Source organism: Hoplias malabaricus, chromosome 7 (assembly GCF_029633855.1).
Source record: "Hoplias malabaricus isolate fHopMal1 chromosome 7, fHopMal1.hap1, whole genome shotgun sequence".
NCBI classification, from domain to species: domain Eukaryota; kingdom Metazoa; phylum Chordata; class Actinopteri; order Characiformes; family Erythrinidae; genus Hoplias; species Hoplias malabaricus.
The window spans coordinates 31,529,105-31,548,316 of NC_089806.1; the positions used below are offsets into that span (position 1 = coordinate 31,529,105).

General features: G+C 39.1%; 1 protein-coding gene across 1 annotated transcript; it reads left to right on the forward strand.

Moving 5' to 3' along the window:
- Nucleotides 1-14,350: 14,350 nt before the first annotated feature.
- LOC136701784 (zona pellucida sperm-binding protein 4-like) lies at nucleotides 14,351-16,510 on the forward strand. The gene is made up of 8 exons (XM_066676497.1): nucleotides 14,351-14,642; nucleotides 14,742-14,929; nucleotides 15,023-15,120; nucleotides 15,485-15,642; nucleotides 15,717-15,909; nucleotides 15,976-16,123; nucleotides 16,197-16,272; nucleotides 16,369-16,510. The coding sequence occupies exons 1-8, from the start codon at nucleotides 14,375-14,377 to the stop codon at nucleotides 16,467-16,469; spliced, it is 1,230 nt and encodes a 409-aa protein (XP_066532594.1). The 5' UTR covers nucleotides 14,351-14,374; the 3' UTR covers nucleotides 16,470-16,510.
- Nucleotides 16,511-19,212: the final 2,702 nt, after the last annotated feature.

Here is a 19,212-nt window from a genome sequence, read left to right on the forward strand (position 1 = left end):
GTGCTGTGTGAAGATTTCTTTCTAGCAACTGAATATTTAATTGGAATTATGTGACTGGTACATGCTCCATATACTGATTCCCACAGAAGGAGGGAGGTTTACCAGGTGGGTGTCATGTAATCTCCCCTGCAACCAAAATGTTAGTACATGCACTACTGCTTGTCATGATGCATCATGACTAACAATTATTTGGCTGAAGTGCTGGTTAAAGTGGTACTCTGCTATCCTCAATCCCAGTTAGAAATGTATGACTGGGGGGGTTGTCACATGACCCAGCAGGATATGGCCACTTGAACCATTTCTCTGCTCATAAATGTTTTACAATAATACTTTGTTTCTCCATTAGATAACTTGACTTACTTTTGAAACATGTCGGACTCCCAAAATGATAAAAACCCTCCAATCTTTGCATCAACTTGCCCACAAAGAACCAAGAAAAAGAAATGCAGGCACCCTGCGAACCAGCTGCTAAAATTAGCAGCCATGCAAATATCACCTCGCCTAACACAGATTTGATCCTTGCTGAGATTAAATCTCATGGCTGGACATCTTAGATGGGCGATTGAACACCATTGTTACATCAATCTCATCTGTGGAAGGTACTATCACCAGCCTGACTCAATGAGTCCAACAAACTGAAAGTAGGCTTGACGAAAATTCTGAAAACAGAATTTTGGCTGGCGAGGACACTAATCACCAACAAACCGCGTTGCTCATATCCTTGGAGTTGACCATTGGTCAGCTCCAAGCTAAGATCGATGACTTGGAAAATAGAGGCCGGCGAAAGAATCTAAAAGTCATTGTCTACCCCAGAAAGCTGAGGGGTCCATACCATTTACTCAGTATCTTCAAAAAATGCTTCCTATCTGGGTTGGTCTCCTGCATGATTTTCACCTCCTTGGTATAGAGCGTGCTCATCGCTCTCTTGCTCCGGCATCAGGTTCCCCACAAAGGAGCATTCTCTTATGTTTTCTGTGGTGTCCGGATAGGGAGGCTTTTCTGAGGGCAGCGGTTAAACATGAGGTGTCTTTTCACGGCTCACGACTTCGTTTATGGAGTGCATGTTCTCTTGGATGGCCCTACTGGCTTAATTGTGATAATCTTTTATGTTTCATTTTGGTGATTAGTCAGATTTGATTCTATTGCTCCGTCAGTTGGGGACGGGGCTTGGAGAGAGGGTAAAGGGATGTTCCTGTTGTCTGTTATACTTTGTTTTATTACGTATTTGTTAGATTTCTTTCTGCACAATACAATTGTTTTGCATACCATAATCTTAAGATAATTTCTAGATTGTATTTATGATGAGTGATACATTAAAATTGGTTACACTGAATGTAAAGGGTATTGTTGTAAAAAGGAAAAAAATCTTAACATCTCTAAAAAAAAGAGTTATCGATAGGGCTACTTCAAGAAACACATCCTACTGACAGTGAACATGTAAAACTTAAAGGTGATTGGGTAGGTCAAGTCAATCAATCAATCAAATTTTATTTATATAGCGCTTTTCACAACAAAAAGTCGTCACAAAGCAGCTTTACAGAGATCCGGGTCCAAGCCTCCTATGAGCAAGCCAGGGGCAACAGTGGCAAGGAAAAACTCCCTCAGCACACGAGGAAGAAACCTTGGAAGGAACCAAGACTCATACGGGGAACCCATCCTCCTCGGGTCGACACCGGAGACACAACAGAGAACAGAAGTAAAAGTGAAATGATGACAGATGAAGGGGTTATAGTAATATAAATGTAGTATATTAGTGATGATGGAGAAGCGGAAAAGAAAATGATGAAGATGATGATATTAGTGATGTATGAGTCTGATGAAGGAGGAGGTGATCAGGGATTCTGTGTGAGTTAAAATTAGGTGCAGAGTTAATCTGAGATAAAACAACATGGCCAGGCATGATAGTGTAGATGAGACAAGGCCAGGATCTTGTACAGGATACACAGGGGCTGAATCAGGGCAACACCTGGAGAGCAGCAGGACATCTCAAAGCATGAGAGAGACAGGAGAAAGAAAGCCAGACAAAGGGAACAAATAAAAATACAGAGGTTAGTAGGGTCATGGTAAAGAACGGGCAAATTTGTCCTGCTTCCACGGGTCAGGCAAGCTTCCACGGGTCAGGCAAGAGAACCCAGCGACAGACAGCGTGTTGGCGGTTACTAGAAAGCTAACTAAAAATGCTGTAGCTATGGTGATATGACAGGGTTAATACAGAACAGTGATAATATGAAAACCAGCCCGAACACCAATAGAGAAGGAGTAACCTCAAAGTGAGTGATTAACCAAAAGCTTGTTTGAAAAGGTAGGTTTTTAATCTAGATTTAAAGATTGAGAGTGTGTCTGAGCCCCGAACAGTAACCGGAAGGCTATTCCAGAGTTGAGGAGCTTTGTGAGAAAAGGCTCTTCCTCCTGCTGTGTTTTTCTTAATGCGAGGAACAAAGAGTAGATGGGCATCCTGTGAACGAAGTGTACGTGACGGGCGATAAGGTATGAGAAGTTCAGTAAGATACTGCGGGCCTAAACCATTTAGAGATTTATAAGCTAAGAGGAGTATTTTATAGTCAATGCGAAATTTTACAGTTAGCCAGTGTAGGGACGAGAGAACTGGGGTGATATGTTCGAATTTTCTAGCTCTAGTGAGCACCCTGGCTGCTGCATTTTGAACTAACTGAAGCTTGTGTAACGCTTTGCACGAGCTCCCTGCCAGGAGCACATTGCAGTAGTCTAGACGTGAAGTTATAAAAGCATGCACTAGTTTCTCTGCATTTTTAATGATAAAATATGCCGAATTTTGGCAATATTGCGTAGGTGGAAGAAGGCGGTTTTGACTGTATTGGATATGTGGGTATCAAATGTGAGAGTCGAATCAAAGGCTACCCCTAAGTTTTTAATGATGGCATTGTGTTTTACTGCTGAATTATCAAGATTGATGGCAGAATTTCTGAGTGAATGTATCTGAGTATCTGTACCTAGTAACAAGACTTCAGTTTTATCAGAATTTAACATGAGAAAATTTTGCATCATCCAGTCTTTAATTTCAGTTAGACATTCTGTTATTTTATGTAGACAAGCAACATCATTAGGTTTGGCTGATATATACAGTTGTGTGTCATCAGCATTCAACAGTGGAATTGAATCCCATGCTTACGGATTAGTCTACCCAGTGGCAGCATGTAGAGTGTGAACAATACAGGGCCAAGCACTGATACTTGTGGAACACCATATTTAACTAAAGTATGATTAGAGGATTTATTATTCAGATAAACAAATTGATAACGATCGGATAAATAAGATCTGAACCAAGAGAGGGCAGATCCTTTTATTCCTACCAGATTTTCCAGCCTATCAAGAAGCATCACATGATCTATGGTATCAAATGCTGCACTAAGGTCAAGCAGCACCAGAATAGAGATATAGCCCTTATCATGTGAAAGGAGTAAGTCATTAGTTACTCTTGTTAGAGCCGTTTCTGTGCTGTGATTTGGTCTAAATCCAGACTGAAAAATGTCATGAATGTCATTGTTTTGTAGATAAGAGCACAACTGCTGTGACACAACTTTTTCTAGAATCTTAGCAATAAAAGGGAGGTTTGATATTGGCCTGTAGTTTGCGAGTACAAGAGGGTCAAGATTGGGTTTTTTAATAATTGGTTTGATTACCGCTAGTTTCAGAGGTTTTGGTACATATCCAATGTTGAGGGATGAGTTTATTATTGTGAGCAATGGTCTAATGACTTTAGGTCAAATTTGTTTAAATAATTGTGTTGGTACAGGATCCAGTAAGCATGAAGTTGATTTAGATGAGCTAATTAAACTAAGCAAGTCATTTTCATCGACAGAATTCAAGTAGTCTAAGTGCACCTCAGAGCTGGCGGGGGGTTCATCAACAAAAGCCGATGTGACTTTGGACTGATTTTGGATTTTGAGGCGAATGCAATCAATTGTTTCATTAAAAAACCTCATAAAGTCGTTGCTACAGAAATAAGAAGGGACAATGGGGTTGATTTCCTTTTTGTTGCCAATTAGATTTGATACAGTGCTAAAAAGGAATCTAGGGTTGTCTTTGTTGTTTTCTATAAGGGAAGAGATGTACTGTGATTTGGCTTTAGATAAGGCATGTTTGTAGTCGGTGAGGCTGTGCTGCCATGCAATTCGGAAACATTCTAGTTTTGTGTGTCTCCATTTACGTTCATGGTTACGAGCAGCCAGTTTTAATGCACGCATGCTGTCACTGTACCATGGAGCAAGCCTTTTCTCTCTAAATTGTTTGGTCTTGACTGGTGCAACACTATCTAGGTTTGTACACAATAAGTATTGTAGGTTGTTTGTAATGAGCTCAAGGTCATTTGGGTGAGTTGGAAAAGAAATGGTGGTAAGGTCTGGAAGGTTGTTGATAAAATCACTAACTGTTGAGGATGTTATAGTGCGCTTTCTAATATAGCGTGGTTGTGGACAAATATCAAAGTTTAACGCAATTTCATATGTGATTAGATGGTGATCAGAGATGGTCTCCTGTAGCGAGAGATTGGATAGATTCTTTATCTCAATGCCCCGTGTTAACACTAGGTCCAATGTGTGTTTGCATTGATGAGTGGGCCCAGTAACATTCTGAGTGAACCCTAGCGCATCCAAAATTGATTCAAATGCAATTTTAAGTGGATCATGGTCCTTCTCAAAGTGAATATTGAAATCACAAACAATTAAGGCCTTTTCTGAAACGGTAACTACACTTGAGAGAAAATCACCAAATTCACAAAGAAATCCTGTATAAGGGCCAGGAGGACGATAGATTGTGATGAGCATAAACGAGTGCTGCCTTTTTGTTGCAGTGACTTTAAGAGTAAGTACTTCAAAGGATTTAGTATCATAACTAGATTTTTTTGTTGTGTCAGTCATAAATTGTGGCTACACCACCACAAAGACCAGATGTTCGTGGGCAACTGTAATAGCTGAAGCCAGGGGGAGTGGACTCATTTAGGGCAATGTATTCATTGGGTTTAGCCCATGTTTTGCAGAGACATAATGCATAGAGTTTGTTATCAGTAATAATATTCACAGACAGTGAATGCTTTGCATGTTAGAGAGCATATATTTAAAAGCCCTAATTTAATGCTGGAAGTGCTGAAATATTGCGTTCGCTGCAGTGCCTTGGTGTTAATTCTAATTAGGTTGTTAAAACTGTTTTTTGGACGTTTGTGATAACAAGCTTTGCGGGGAACAGACACAGTCTCAATGCTGAAAAATGTATTAGCATTAATCAGAGTGGGTGATATGGACATGCTACTCATCATACTAGCAGTAGAGAGATTGTCAGGAGGAACATTAGGAATTTTAATATTACTTACCTGCTCGCTATCCATTCCACCTACCTGACTGATGTGACTGGGAATGACCAGTCAGTTCCGGCGCAGAACCACCTCAATGTTCTCAGAGAGAACTACGGATCCTAGACGGCTCGGATGAAGCCCATCCCAACGATACAGGGCCGGACGGGTGTGATGTCCTTCACAAGTCTACTTTTCTTCTTTTAGTTCAGGGCGTAGCTATTCTTATAAATAAAAATATCCCGTTCATTCTTGATTTTGAAATACGGGATCCCGAAGGTCGCTTTATTTTAATTGCAGGCACAATTCTTGGACAGTCTATTACCATAATGAATGTTTATGCTCCTAATGACGACTGCCCCCATTTTATGTCTAATCTTGTTTTATTGTTTAATCAACATTGCAAAGGTTTTGGACTATTGGCCGGGGACTTAATTTAATTGCGTTCTTCATAATATATTATGAAGATAGATCTTCATTTACCCCACCACCAAACCGCAAATGTTCTAAAACTCTCAAAAATCTCTGCAATGACATTGGCTTGGTTAATATATGGAGAGAACGGCACCCTTTGATCAAAGATTATACATTTTATTCTAACCCGCACCAATCATATTCAAGACTAGATTATATTTTTATGCCTGTTCGTTAAATACCTACAGTAATGACTTGTCATATTGGTCCCATATTGTTTTCTGACCATAACCCTGTTTATTTAATCTTAATTTTTCTGTAATGTTTTCAAAGACCAAAATCTGAAAATATAACTCATCGTTGCTGAATAATACTGCTTTCTGTGAAACAATTTGGAGTTCCATTAAAAATTATTGGTCAGAAGATCAACTCTCTCCAGTATCCTCATGCATATTGTGGGATGCTGCCAAGGCAACCATTCGTGGCCATTTAATTTGTCAGCGCTCTTTTATTAAAAAATCACGTGAGAAAATTAGGCAAGCTCTGGAAGATGAGATACTCCATTTAGAACAGCAACATAAACAATTACCCAACCAAAATAATTGGTATCAATTGGTTAAAGCAAGAGCAAAATTTCTTCAATTCTTCTTCATTACACAGATTACATAAAGAAAAATCTCTTCTCATCTAAGCAGAAATATTATGAATATGGGAATAGACCGAGTAGATTGTTAGCCTATCAAATAAAGAGGCCGATAGAATGCTTAATGCTCCATTTACTGAAGAAGAGGTCTGGGAGGCGATCCAGTCCATGCCTTCTGGTAAGGCCCCTGAATTGGACGGATACCCTATAGAGTTTTATAAAAAATTTTGGCCTGAATTATCACCTATTCTTATGCCTGTCCTTCAACATTTATATGAACATAATACTATACCAGATTCGTGGAAAACTGTCTCTATCTGTTTGCTTCTAAAAAAAGGTAAAGATCCACTAGAATGTTCTTCTTATAGACCAATAAGTTTATTGAATGTGGATTTTAAAATCATTGCTAAGGTACTAGCTCGTAGACTTGATGATTTGTTGCCACAGTTGATACATCCCGATCAAACGGGCTTTGTGAGATCAAGATATGGATCGGATAATGTGCGCCGAGCTCTTAATATTACAGATTATCGCAGTAGAAACACAGCCCCTGCTATGATTGTTTCTCTCGATGCTGAAAAAGCGTTTGACATGGTTCATTGGGATTTTTTATTTGTTGTATTGGAGAAAATCAACCTGGGATCGTTTTTTATTAGTTTCATCAAATCACTTTACTCTTCCTCCACTGCAGTATTTAGTACTAAGAGTTTTCTCTCTAAAATGTTTCCAGTAGGCAGGGGTTGTCGTCAAGGATGTCCGCTCTCTCCTCTTCTTTTCTCTCTGGTAATAGAACCCCTAGCTCAGTCAATCAGATGTAATAAACTTCTTTCTGGTATCAAGATTGGTGGAGACCAATTTCTCTCTATTTCTCTCTATGCAGATGATGTTCTTTTGTATTTATATAATCCAGAAGTTTCTGTTAACGTTGTTCTTGATTTAATATCTGATTATAGTATGGTTTCTGGTTATAAAATTAATCTTAGCAAATCATTGGCCTTATCCATTAACATACCACAGGATGCCGGTATACGGCAATCATCCCCTTTCCAAATCTCTGATGAGGGATTTAGATATCTTGGTGTATTTATTACACCTAAGCTTGATCATTTATTTGCTGCCAATTATCCATCACTTTGGGGCAAAATAGAACAGGATTTACGTGTCTGGTCTTCTCTTCCGAATTCATTCTTTGGCCGAATTAATATTATAAAAATTAATGTTCTACCCTGACTTAATTATTATTTTCAAACTCTTCCTTGCTATATTTCATCAAATATTTTAAGAACATAAACACTATTATAACAGACTATATCTGGAACAGAAAGAAACCTCGAATGAAGTTTTCAAAACTTACTAAACCAAAAGAACTGGGAGGTGCTTCCCTTCCGAATTTCCAACTTTACTACTGGTCTGCGCAAATTAAACATATGACATCATGGTTCTTAGACAGGTCCAAATCTAGATGGGTTGAAACTGAGGCCTATTTTTGTAAACTATTTGAGTTAAAATCTCTTCCGTTTGTCAGTTCATTAGAAAAATATTTATATTATAAAGGATAAATATATTATTTATAACACACTTCTGGCTTGGAGGGACATCAGACGATATTTGAAAATCCCAAATCACATCTCATTGTACTCTCCAATTTCCTTTAACCCGGATATTCCTTACCAGCTTAGAACTCTAGGACTGCGTAATTGATGACGTTTGAGCAGTTAAGAGCACAGTTTACAGTTCCAAATTCAGGTTTTTATAAGTATCTGCAGTTGCGTCATTTTGTAGACTCTCTATCTAGGGAACACAAACTCCGTATGGTTCTAACAGATGTGGAGAAGTTCTTTGTTAAACGAGATGGCTTCCGGTGTAAAATTTCTTTCATATATTCTACTCTGTCTACTGCCATCAATTCAAGCAATAATTCTTTAAAACATGTCTGGGAAAGGGATACAGACATTAAATTTGATGATGATGCATGGAACAATATGTATAAAAAAATATTTTCTTAAATGTACCTCTATTAATATACAAGAGCAGAATTTTAAAATTTTCTATAGATCATAACTTACCCCAATGCATCTTCATAAGATGTTTAACAATGTAACCTCACTCTGCCCTAAATGCAATGTTAGCGAAGGTACACTTATGCATATGTTGCGGAAATGTACAAAAATTCAATTATTTTGGAGAGAAGTTCATCAAGACATTAAATAAATTTTGGACAAGAACTTCAATATGTCACCAAGTTTTATAGTCCTGTGTTTAAATGAAAACCAGGCATATTTGTTAGGGACTTTAACATACTTAGCAAAAAAATGTATCTTGTTGTTGTGGATTTCACCAGATGTTCCTTTATTTAAAATGTGGCTGTCACAAATCTCAGATTTCTCCCTCTAGAAAAGCTCACTTTTGAAATCCATAACAGACATCAAACATTTTGTGAAATCTGGTTATCAGTTTGGAAATTGTTGGGTGATAAATTATATATATATATATATATATAATATTATTTTTTTCATTTGTTGTGTTTTTTTTATATGCTTGTATTCTTGCAAAATTCAATAAATATATAATTGACAAAAGAAATGTATGACTTTTTTCATATCCCTGTACTCTCCCCAGTGCTTGAGTATGCATCTGAGGCTGTTAACATGAGGCTTAATTTAAAATTGAATCCAGCTGTAGTGTCCTAATGTCATGTTCCTTAAACTCATACTCAATTTCTCAAAATCAATTTATATAGAGTGCTTTTGATTTATTTTATTATTTTGTTTAAAACTAATGTCACAAAGCAGCTTTACAAATTTAGTATCAGAACAGTTAACAATGCAAATCAGAAAGCTCCATGCAAGCAACCCAGAGGTGACAGTGGCAGGGAAAAACTCCCTTTAGGCTGGAGGAAGAAACCTTGGGAGGAACCAAGACCACAAGGAGTACCCATCCTCCTCCTGATCAAACTACTGAAAGAAAAAAAACAATTCACCAGTTAAGTCTCATTATAGTAAAGTGCAGGTATTAGAGTAATGATGGAAGTAATGGGGATTAATGCAATAATGGTGATAGTGGCGTCAGTCTGGGGTCATAACAGTGCTTGAAGCATCATCCAGTGTTGCTTATCATGGTTGTTCATAATGTGTGATGAGTTCTTGCAGGTGTTCAGGGGCAAGAACATTCAAGGATTTATACGTTAGTTAAAGACTTTCGTAATCAATACGGAATTCAGCTGGAAGCCATTATGTTTCTGCTGGAACATCCTGACAGTAGCGCACTGCAATAAGCTAATCTCGACACAAAAGCATGTATTATTTTTTCTGCATCTGGCAGGGATAAGGCATTACTTAATATTGAGATATTGCAAAGATGTAGGAAATCTGCTTTTGCAATATTTCCTATATGCTGATCAAATGACACCCAGATTTTTAACTGATGAACTTGGAAGTATATGGGACATCAGCATAATGTAGTATTAAGTGCGATGCCTTATGTATAGCATGTTTTGGACATAAAAGGAGAACCTCTGTTTTGTCACTGTTTATTAGAAGGGTTGTACGACATCCAGTGCTTCACATTTTTATACAGTCTCCGTTTTCTTAAGTGTTGGTTTGTCATCTGGTTTGGCTGATATGTGTATCATCAGCATAAATGTGGATGGTAATGCCATGCCTGCTAATAACTCTGCCCAGTGGCATCATGTATAATATGAATGATAAAGGTCCTAAAATGAGATTCCAAATCTCATCACAATTTTTGTGTGGTTAGAGGAGAAATTATTTATTTTTAAGAACTGATAGCGATCTGTAAATTAAGACTTAAACCATGATAAGACTGTTCCTGTGATTCCTACCATGTTCTGTAGTCTTTCTAGCAGGACAGTATGATCAATTGTATCAAAAGCTGCACTGAGGTCAAGTTGCACCAGCATGCATGCGCAGCCTTGATCAGAGGTGAGAAGAAAGTCATTTGTTATCTTAACTAGAGCCATCTCAGTGCTATGGTGTGGCCTAAAACCAAATTGAAAATTCTCATAAATATTATTTTTATACAGGTATGAGTAAAGTTGTTGGGCCACGACCTTTTCTAATATCTTAGAAACAAAAGCCAGGTTAGAAATAGGTCTGTAATTGGATAAGGATCAAGATTAGTTTTCTTGATCATGGGTTTAATAACTATTAGTTTATATGATTTAACCCTAACCCAGGCTAAGGGATGAATTTATTATTGTTAGAAGGAGACTGATTATAGCTGGTTAAACTTCTCTGAATAGGCAGTATTGGGTCAAGTGTGCAGGTTGTATAGTCTGACAGGGAGATGATTTTCTCCAGTTCTAGCTGTGGAAGTGGATCAAAGGCCTCTAATCTTTCTTCTGTAGCTATGTTTTGTTCTATATCAGCCACAACGGATGACAGACAAACAGGATTTCATATTATGGTGTTTATTGTTTTTCTAATATTTTCAGTTTTGGTCTTAAAAATGCCAATAAAAGCATTGCTGGTGTGAAGGGCTGGGATCTGTGGGCCCGTAGCTGCCTGATTGTTTGTAAGTTTAGAAATCACACTATGAATTGAGTCATAAAGTGACAGAGAACAGAAATAAGACGAGAAATTTGCCAATGGTAAAACGTGGACTTCCATTGTGAAGGTTTTGCACTGCAGAGGAGAATTAGGGATTCGTGTCAGGGTGAATCTGCTTCAAATACGTTTACAGCTGTTGCCTCAAGAAATTCCAGCCCAATTTTTATTTCTATGTTTATCTAAACAAATTAGGAAGCTTTAGTCTAGTCCAGTGATGTCCGACACCACGCCCAGGGCATAAAAGAAACTTCCAATCTCTGAATCCTTAAAGTGTGAAACAAGAGCTTAAGGACAGACATTCCCATGGTTTGCCAAAGGACAAAGATTCAGCGATGGAGAGGCCACAGTCTCCTGCAGAATGGTCACCCGAATATGGCTGTGTCTCTGACCAAAGCCATTGGAAGAAGAGGAAGGGCTGATGACTGCTGCAACAAAATGTTTTCAGAAAGCTTTGCGCATTTTAGTTATCATAGAGAAAATCCCTTTTGTATTAATCTCCTTCCTTCCTCATGTATGGCTGTAATCCATTTTATTATATGTATGTATAATTAATATTCAATATTTGATATTACAGGCAATTAAACAGCTGTGTTGATAAAACCAATCCTTGGTTATTTATTTGTGCATGGAGTATTGTATGAAATTCTCCCTTTGTGGTCAGATTCAATTTGGGGCCCAAGAAATGTTCAGTGGTCAATCATAATTAAATAACTAATAATAATTAATTATAGCAAATCACGCTACAGGTGGATTGGTAGTCTCTCCCACAGACGTTCCACCCATATGTTGAGTTGAAAGTCTGATACTTTTCGTGCACAAACCTGGCCTCTGTCAGGATTCTGCCAGTTGCATTCTGATTGGCTCTCTGTACATCCACGTATACACACTTCCATGTACTCTTTTGTATTGGTATTGGTCCGAAGTGAAATACCCCTTTGTAAACATCATGTCAAAATTGTAGCCAAAATCGTTTCCTGCAGTAGTAGGCAGTTCTAGCCACATTAAGTGGTGAAAGGCACCAGACTCTCCCTGGAAAGTATGGCAATGCAAGACTAGTGGATTGGTGACTCAAAAGTGTCCATATGTGCAAATGTGTGAGGGTATGTCATTGTGCAAAGGACTGACACCTGCTCCATGGGATTTTCCTGCCTTGCGTCCAGTGATTCTAGGTTGAATAAAATTTTTAGTGAATGTGTACTGCATAATTTTGCAGATAAAATATATTCAATTGAGCTCTCTGTAATTATGGCTATTTTGTAAAATTTGCATTTGCAATATAGAACCATACTGTACTGCTTGTAAGCCAGGAATGCACTTAAGCCTTGAAAAACCCTATTTAATATACTGCAGACCCTAAATTATTTCTTAAGTATATTGCAAAAAAAAAAAAAAGCAGAGGATATAAATGAACAAATAAATAAATATCACATAATATATTTTTCATTCATTCATTCGTTCATTCATTCATTCATTTTTTGTAACTGCTTATCCAGTTCAGGGTCGCGGTGGGTCCAGAGCCCACCTGGAATCATTGGGTGCAAAGTGAGAATACACCCACGAGAGGGCACCAGTCCTTCACAGGGCAATACACACACTCACACATTCACTCACACCTACGGACACTTTTGAGTTGCCAATCCACCTGCCAACGTGTGTTTTTGGACTGTGGGAGGAATATAATATATTTTCTCATGTTTATATCCACAGCAAAATCTGAATGAGCAACCAGTGTTTCTACAAACCATGTTCTCATCATGATATTAAGAATCTCGACACCCTATGTCAGTTGGGCTTCTTTGCTCTGAATGAAACATAAAAAAAGCTTTAGTGTGTGTGATATGAGAGTGACAAAGCATTCTAACACCCTTTTTGTACGTCATGGAAGTTCAACCTGTTTTCTCTGATAGTAAACACATAAGATAGCCTTTCCCAAAGTGATTAAGAATGAGAGTCATTCATGGCAGGCTTTAGCTCTAACATGGGCTTCTCCATATATATATATATATATATGAACCAACTAAAACTACGAATGAGTTTTAGGGCCATGGTGTTGAAAAAAACAAAAAAATTTCAGAGAATAAAGTCAGAATTCTGAGAATATTCTTGAAATAATTCGGAGAAAAAAATCTCAGAATATTTTAATAAAAAAGTCTGTATAATTCAGAGAATATTATCAGAAAATTTAGCGAATCACTGTTTGGGTTATAATTTTTCCATAATATGTACACAGACCAAATAATAGTCCGTGCACCATGAGTGAGTTGTGAAAGAAGCAGTAAGTGAAGTGAGAATTATTTATTAAACACATCCACACAACATGACGACCCTGTCAGTGCATCCCCTGACCATGATGCATAAGGCTTTAGTTTATTGTACGAGCTGTAACTCGATGGAGCCTCGTGGGCGCCGGAGTTACACTCGCTCTGGATCCATAATTTTCGGAATCATTGTATCCTGTGAAACTACATGCCATGGGTTCGTGCACCGATTCAGGGTTTAAATACTAATCACTATCTGGTCCTGATGTGGAAAAATACTGAGTGTTTATTCCTGAAATCTATACCATAGTTACACTGATTCTCTGACAATTACACTGTGTCTGCCCCATTATAAGTGCAGTGAATTATTTTGAGATTATTCTCTGAATTATTTCGAGAATATACGCAGAATTATTCTGAGATTTTTTTCAGGATTATTCAGAGAATATTCTCAGAAATCTGACATTGTTCTCTGAATTTCTTAATTTTTTTAAATGTCGTGGCCCTCAAACTCCATCATATAAAACATAGATCACAGTCCTTGAATTTAATGGCTAAATCTCAAATGGCTCAGAATCTTTGTACAAAGTGCACTATGAAAGACCTAAAATATTGGATCCTGCACTCAAAGTGTGAACAATATGCCTAAAAAACTGCAAAGTCAGATTTAGGAAAATGTTGTTCAATGCTAGATAGAAAATGCATTATTTTTATTTTAGATACATGATATGCTGAGTTTTATTGCGTCATAAATTACTTGAGGTTCGGCCATTTTGTGAACACTTTTAGAACCGTCATTAGCCATTTTATTCTGAATTATAATCACAAAGATTTTGCTGAGGTTCTAACCAAATGTATAATTTATTTATAGTGGTTTCTGCATTTTAAATATATTTAGTTCTCATAACCCGACAGCTCGTACCTTTTGTATTTTACTTCAGCTGATGAAAGGCAAAATTAGCAGCCGGCAGAATAATGACAGAATTTGTTTCTACTCATGACCCCCAACAGACTCATCACAGAATTTCTCAGGATCATGGATTCACCAGGCTGGAACACAATTTCCTGTTAATTAATTAGGAGGTTGGGCTTTTGACAAATTGGCAGGAAAACAAAATAAAAGCTCTGAATAAGGACAACTTGTTATTCCTTTGGGATAGCAGCAATAATGTGGTTTAGTGTAGTGTTTGGCATCCTATATGGTCACGTAAGCGTTGCTGCAGTTTACCAATGGGGTCCACAGTCTGTGAAGCAGCCTCAGATTCCTTCAGCAGCTATTCCTCTTACTAGTGGTACTAAGCCAGTGGTCAGCATTGATAAATGTAGAGTGGATAATGTTTTCAGGGTTCCTTGTGGCGAACCTAGCATAGATGCTGCTCACTGTGCTGCAATAAACTGCTGTTTTGATGGACACAACTGCTACTATGGGAACACTGGTAAGTTGGTTTAGGCAATCTTCTGATACTGTGGCTGAATCCTGTTGCTTGAGGTATTCCTGAATTCTGTTGATGGCTGTTTTTTTTTCTTGTCCCTAGTGACTGTCCAGTGCACAGTAGATGGCCAGTTTGTACTGGTGGTGGCCAGGGATACAACACTGCCCAGACTGAGCCTGGATTCAATCAGCCTATTGGGAGGAAGTAATGGCTCCTGCAGTGCTGTGGATTATACTGCAAGCTTTGCTATTTACCAGTTTCCTGTGACTGCTTGTGGCACAATAGCAGTGGTTTGTATTGGAGCATTTCAGTTTCAGTTAGCTGGGTCTTGTACATGTGGGGAATATGCCATGGTTGTGTATCCACTTGTCTCCTTCCTCCAGGTGCTAGGTGACTATGTGGTCTATGAGAACAAAATGTCCTCCTCCTATGAAGTTGGAGTAGGACCACTTGGAGCAATCACAAGAGACAGCCATTTTGAGTGAGTAGAACCACCTGCTTCTTGGCAATTATTTGTTTGTGGATGGAGGCTTTGGTAGCAGTCTCCTGAGGGGTGGTTGTTGTCAATATATAATTTGAGCAATGCAGCAGTGCTCTTAAGACCAAGCCCATTGAATTACATTTGTTGAATCAGGTGTGCTTCTGCCTGTTTGAATTGGTCTAGTTCCAAATTCTTAAACGTGTACTATCCACAAAGAAGAGTGGAACAAGTGTCTGGATTATTTTATTTATTTTCACCTAGAACATGTACCCTGAACAGATCAGGCATCTCATTGTCCCTTGTAAATGAAATGGTACACTACTGGTCTGTGGGTTATTGCTAACCTCTTGTTTCTATTTTCAAGGCTTTACTTCCAGTGCAGGTATTCTACTACAGCTGTTGAGGCATTGTCTGTTCAGCTTTCTTCCAATGATCCTCCTCTACCTGTAGTTGCTTCTGGACCCCTCAGAGTAGAATTAAGACTGGGCAATGGTCAATGTACTGTCAAGGGCTGTCCACTAGGTAAGGCTCCTGTGTATTGGCATGGATGTATTTTACTTTTCTCTGGTTTCTCCAATTACCTTCTTTCTCAACAGAACAAGTAGCCTATACCTCATACTACAGTGATGCTGACTACCCTGTGACTAAGGTTCTGAGGGAGCCTGTGTTTGTGGAAGTGCGCATGTTGGGGAGAACTGATCCCAATATTGCCCTGATCTTGGGACACTGCTGGGCAACATCTTCCCCTGACCCCTTCAGCCATCCTCAGTGGGATCTTCTGGTAGATGGGTGAGTTGTACTGCTACTTTGTGTAGTGCTCTAGTACAGGCTGATACTGGCTTGTGTCCTCTTTAGGTGCCCCTACCAGGGTGATCGGTACCTGACCATGCCAATTCCAGTTGATGGGTTACCTGGTCTCCAGTTCCCTAGCCATTACAAGCGCTTTGTCCTCAAGATGTTCACGTTTGTGGATCCTGCCTCTATGGCACCTCTGCAACAGACGGTAACACTTTTGGGTTATTCAAATTGTACAGGGAAACGAGGTGTCCTTTACTGAGTGGTTTGCTCTTTTTCAGGTGTATATCCACTGCAGCACATCTGTATGTCAGCCAACTGCTGCTCAATCTTGTGTGCCGAGCTGTACCAGACAAAGTAAGTTGAACACATTATCTTTAGGAATGTATTTGTTTTTTTTCTGTCTGGCATGACTAAATGAATTTCATGTGAACACTTCCTCCACCCCAACAGGGAGAGATGTGTCTGCAGCAGAAAGGACTTCTCGAGTTACTGTAGTAGTGTCCAGTGGAGAAGTGTGTTATGTTAAGCCCAGATCTGTCCCCTCAACTTAAGTGAAGTGCCATGCCTCATGAAATAAAGATCTTGATTTTGAGTGCTGTGTGAAGATTTCTTTCTAGCAACTGAATATTTAATTGGAATTATGTGACTGGTACATGCTCCATATACTGATTCCCACAGAAGGAGGGAGGTTTACCAGGTGGGTGTCATGTAATCTCCCCTGCAACCAAAATGTTAGTACATGCACTACTGCTTGTCATGATGCATCATGACTAACAATTATTTGGCTGAAGTGCTGGTTAAAGTGGTACTCTGCTATCCTCAATCCCAGTTAGAAATGTATGACTGGGGGGGTTGTCACATGACCCAGCAGGATATGGCCACTTGAACCATTTCTCTGCTCATAAATGTTTTACAATAATACTTTGTTTCTCCATTAGATAACTTGACTTACTTTTGAAACATGTCGGACTCCCAAAATGATAAAACCCCTCCAATCTTTGCATCAACTTGCCCACAAAGAACCAAGAAAAAGAAATGCAGGCACCCTGCGAACCAGCTGCTAAAATTAGCAGCCATGCAAATATCACCTCGCCTAACACAGATTTGATCCTTGCTGAGATTAAATCTCATGGCTGGACATCTTAGATGGGCGATTGAACACCATTGTTACATCAATCTCATCTGTGGAAGGTACTATCACCAGCCTGACTCAATGAGTCCAACAAACTGAAAGTAGGCTTGACGAAAATTCTGAAAACAGAATTTTGGCTGGCGAGGACACTAATCACCAACAAACCGCGTTGCTCATATCCTTGGAGTTGACCATTGGTCAGCTCCAAGCTAAGATCGATGACTTGGAAAATAGAGGCCGGCGAAAGAATCTAAAAGTCATTGTCTACCCCAGAAAGCTGAGGGGTCCATACCATTTACTCAGTATCTTCAAAAAATGCTTCCTATCTGGGTTGGTCTCCTGCATGATTTTCACCTCCTTGGTATAGAGCGTGCTCATCGCTCTCTTGCTCCGGCATCAGGTTCCCCACAAAGGAGCATTCTCTTATGTTTTCTGTGGTGTCCGGATAGGGAGGCTGTTCTGAGGGCAGCGGTTAAACATGGTGTCTTTTCACGGCTCACGACTTCGTTTATGGAGTGCATGTTCTCTTGGATGGGCCTACTGGCTTAATTGTGATAATCTTTTATGTTTCATTTTGGTGATTAGTCAGATTTGATTCTATTGCTCCGTCAGTTGGGGACGGGGCTTGGAGAGAGGGTAAAGGGATGTTCCTGTTGTCTGTTATACTTTGTTTTATTACGTATTTGTTAGATTTCTTTCTGCACAATACAATTGTTTTGCATACCATAATCTTTAGATAATTTCTAGATTGTATTTATGATGAGTGATACATTAAAATTGGTTACACTGAATGTAAAGGGTATTGTTGTAAAAAGGAAAAAAATCTTAACATCTCTAAAAAAAAGAGTTATCGATAGGGCTACTTCAAGAAACACATCCTACTGACAGTGAACATGTAAAACTTAAAGGTGATTGGGTAGGTCAAGTCAATCAATCAATCAAATTTTATTTATATAGCGCTTTTCACAACAAAAAGTCGTCACAAAGCAGCTTTACAGAGATCCGGGTCCAAGCCTCCTATGAGCAAGCCAGGGGCAACAGTGGCAAGGAAAAACTCCCTCAGCACACGAGGAAGAAACCTTGGAAGGAACCAAGACTCATACGGGGAACCCATCCTCCTCGGGTCGACACCGGAGACACAACAGAGAACAGAAGTAAAAGTGAAATGATGACAGATGAAGGGGTTATAGTAATATAAATGTAGTATATTAGTGATGATGGAGAAGCGGAAAAGAAAATGATGAAGATGATGATATTAGTGATGTATGAGTCTGATGAAGGAGGAGGTGATCAGGGATTCTGTGTGAGTTAAAATTAGGTGCAGAGTTAATCTGAGATAAAACAACATGGCCAGGCATGATAGTGTAGATGAGACAAGGCCAGGATCTTGTACAGGATACACAGGGGCTGAATCAGGGCAACACCTGGAGAGCAGCAGGACATCTCAAAGCATGAGAGAGACAGGAGAAAGAAAGCCAGACAAAGGGAACAAATAAAAATACAGAGGTTAGTAGGGTCATGGTAAAGAACGGGCAAATTTGTCCTGCTTCCACGGGTCAGGCAAGCTTCCACGGGTCAGGCAAGAGAACCCAGCGACAGACAGCGTGTTGGCGGTTACTAGAAAGCTAACTAAAAATGCTGTAGCTATGGTGATATGACAGGGTTAATACAGAACAGTGATAATATGAAAACCAGCCCGAACACCAATAGAGAAGGAGTAACCTCAAATTGAGTGATTAACCAAAAGCTTGTTTGAAAAGGTAGGTTTTTAATCTAGATTTAAAGATTGAGAGTGTGTCTGAGCCCCGAACAGTAACCGGAAGGCTATTCCAGAGTTGAGGAGCTTTGTGAGAAAAGGCTCTTCCTCCTGCTGTGTTTTTCTTAATGCGAGGAACAAAGAGTAGATGGGCATCCTGTGAACGAAGTGTACGTGACGGGCGATAAGGTATGAGAAGTTCAGTAAGATACTGCGGGCCTAAACCATTTAGAGATTTATAAGCTAAGAGGAGTATTTTATAGTCAATGCGAAATTTTACAGTTAGCCAGTGTAGGGACGAGAGAACTGGGGTGATATGTTCGAATTTTCTAGCTCTAGTGAGCACCCTGGCTGCTGCATTTTGAACTAACTGAAGCTTGTGTAACGCTTTGCACGAGCTCCCTGC

Excerpts from the sequence above, each read along its gene's own strand:
- LOC136701784 (XM_066676497.1), top strand. The coding sequence starts at position 14,375 with ATGTGGTTTAGTGTAGTGTTTGGCATCCTATATGGTCACGTAAGCGTT. Across the intron at positions 15,910-15,975 it reads TGGGATCTTCTGGTAGATGG|GTGCCCCTACCAGGGTGATC; the intron begins GTGAGTTGTACT and ends TGTCCTCTTTAG. Across the intron at positions 16,124-16,196 it reads TGGCACCTCTGCAACAGACG|GTGTATATCCACTGCAGCAC; the intron begins GTAACACTTTTG and ends GCTCTTTTTCAG.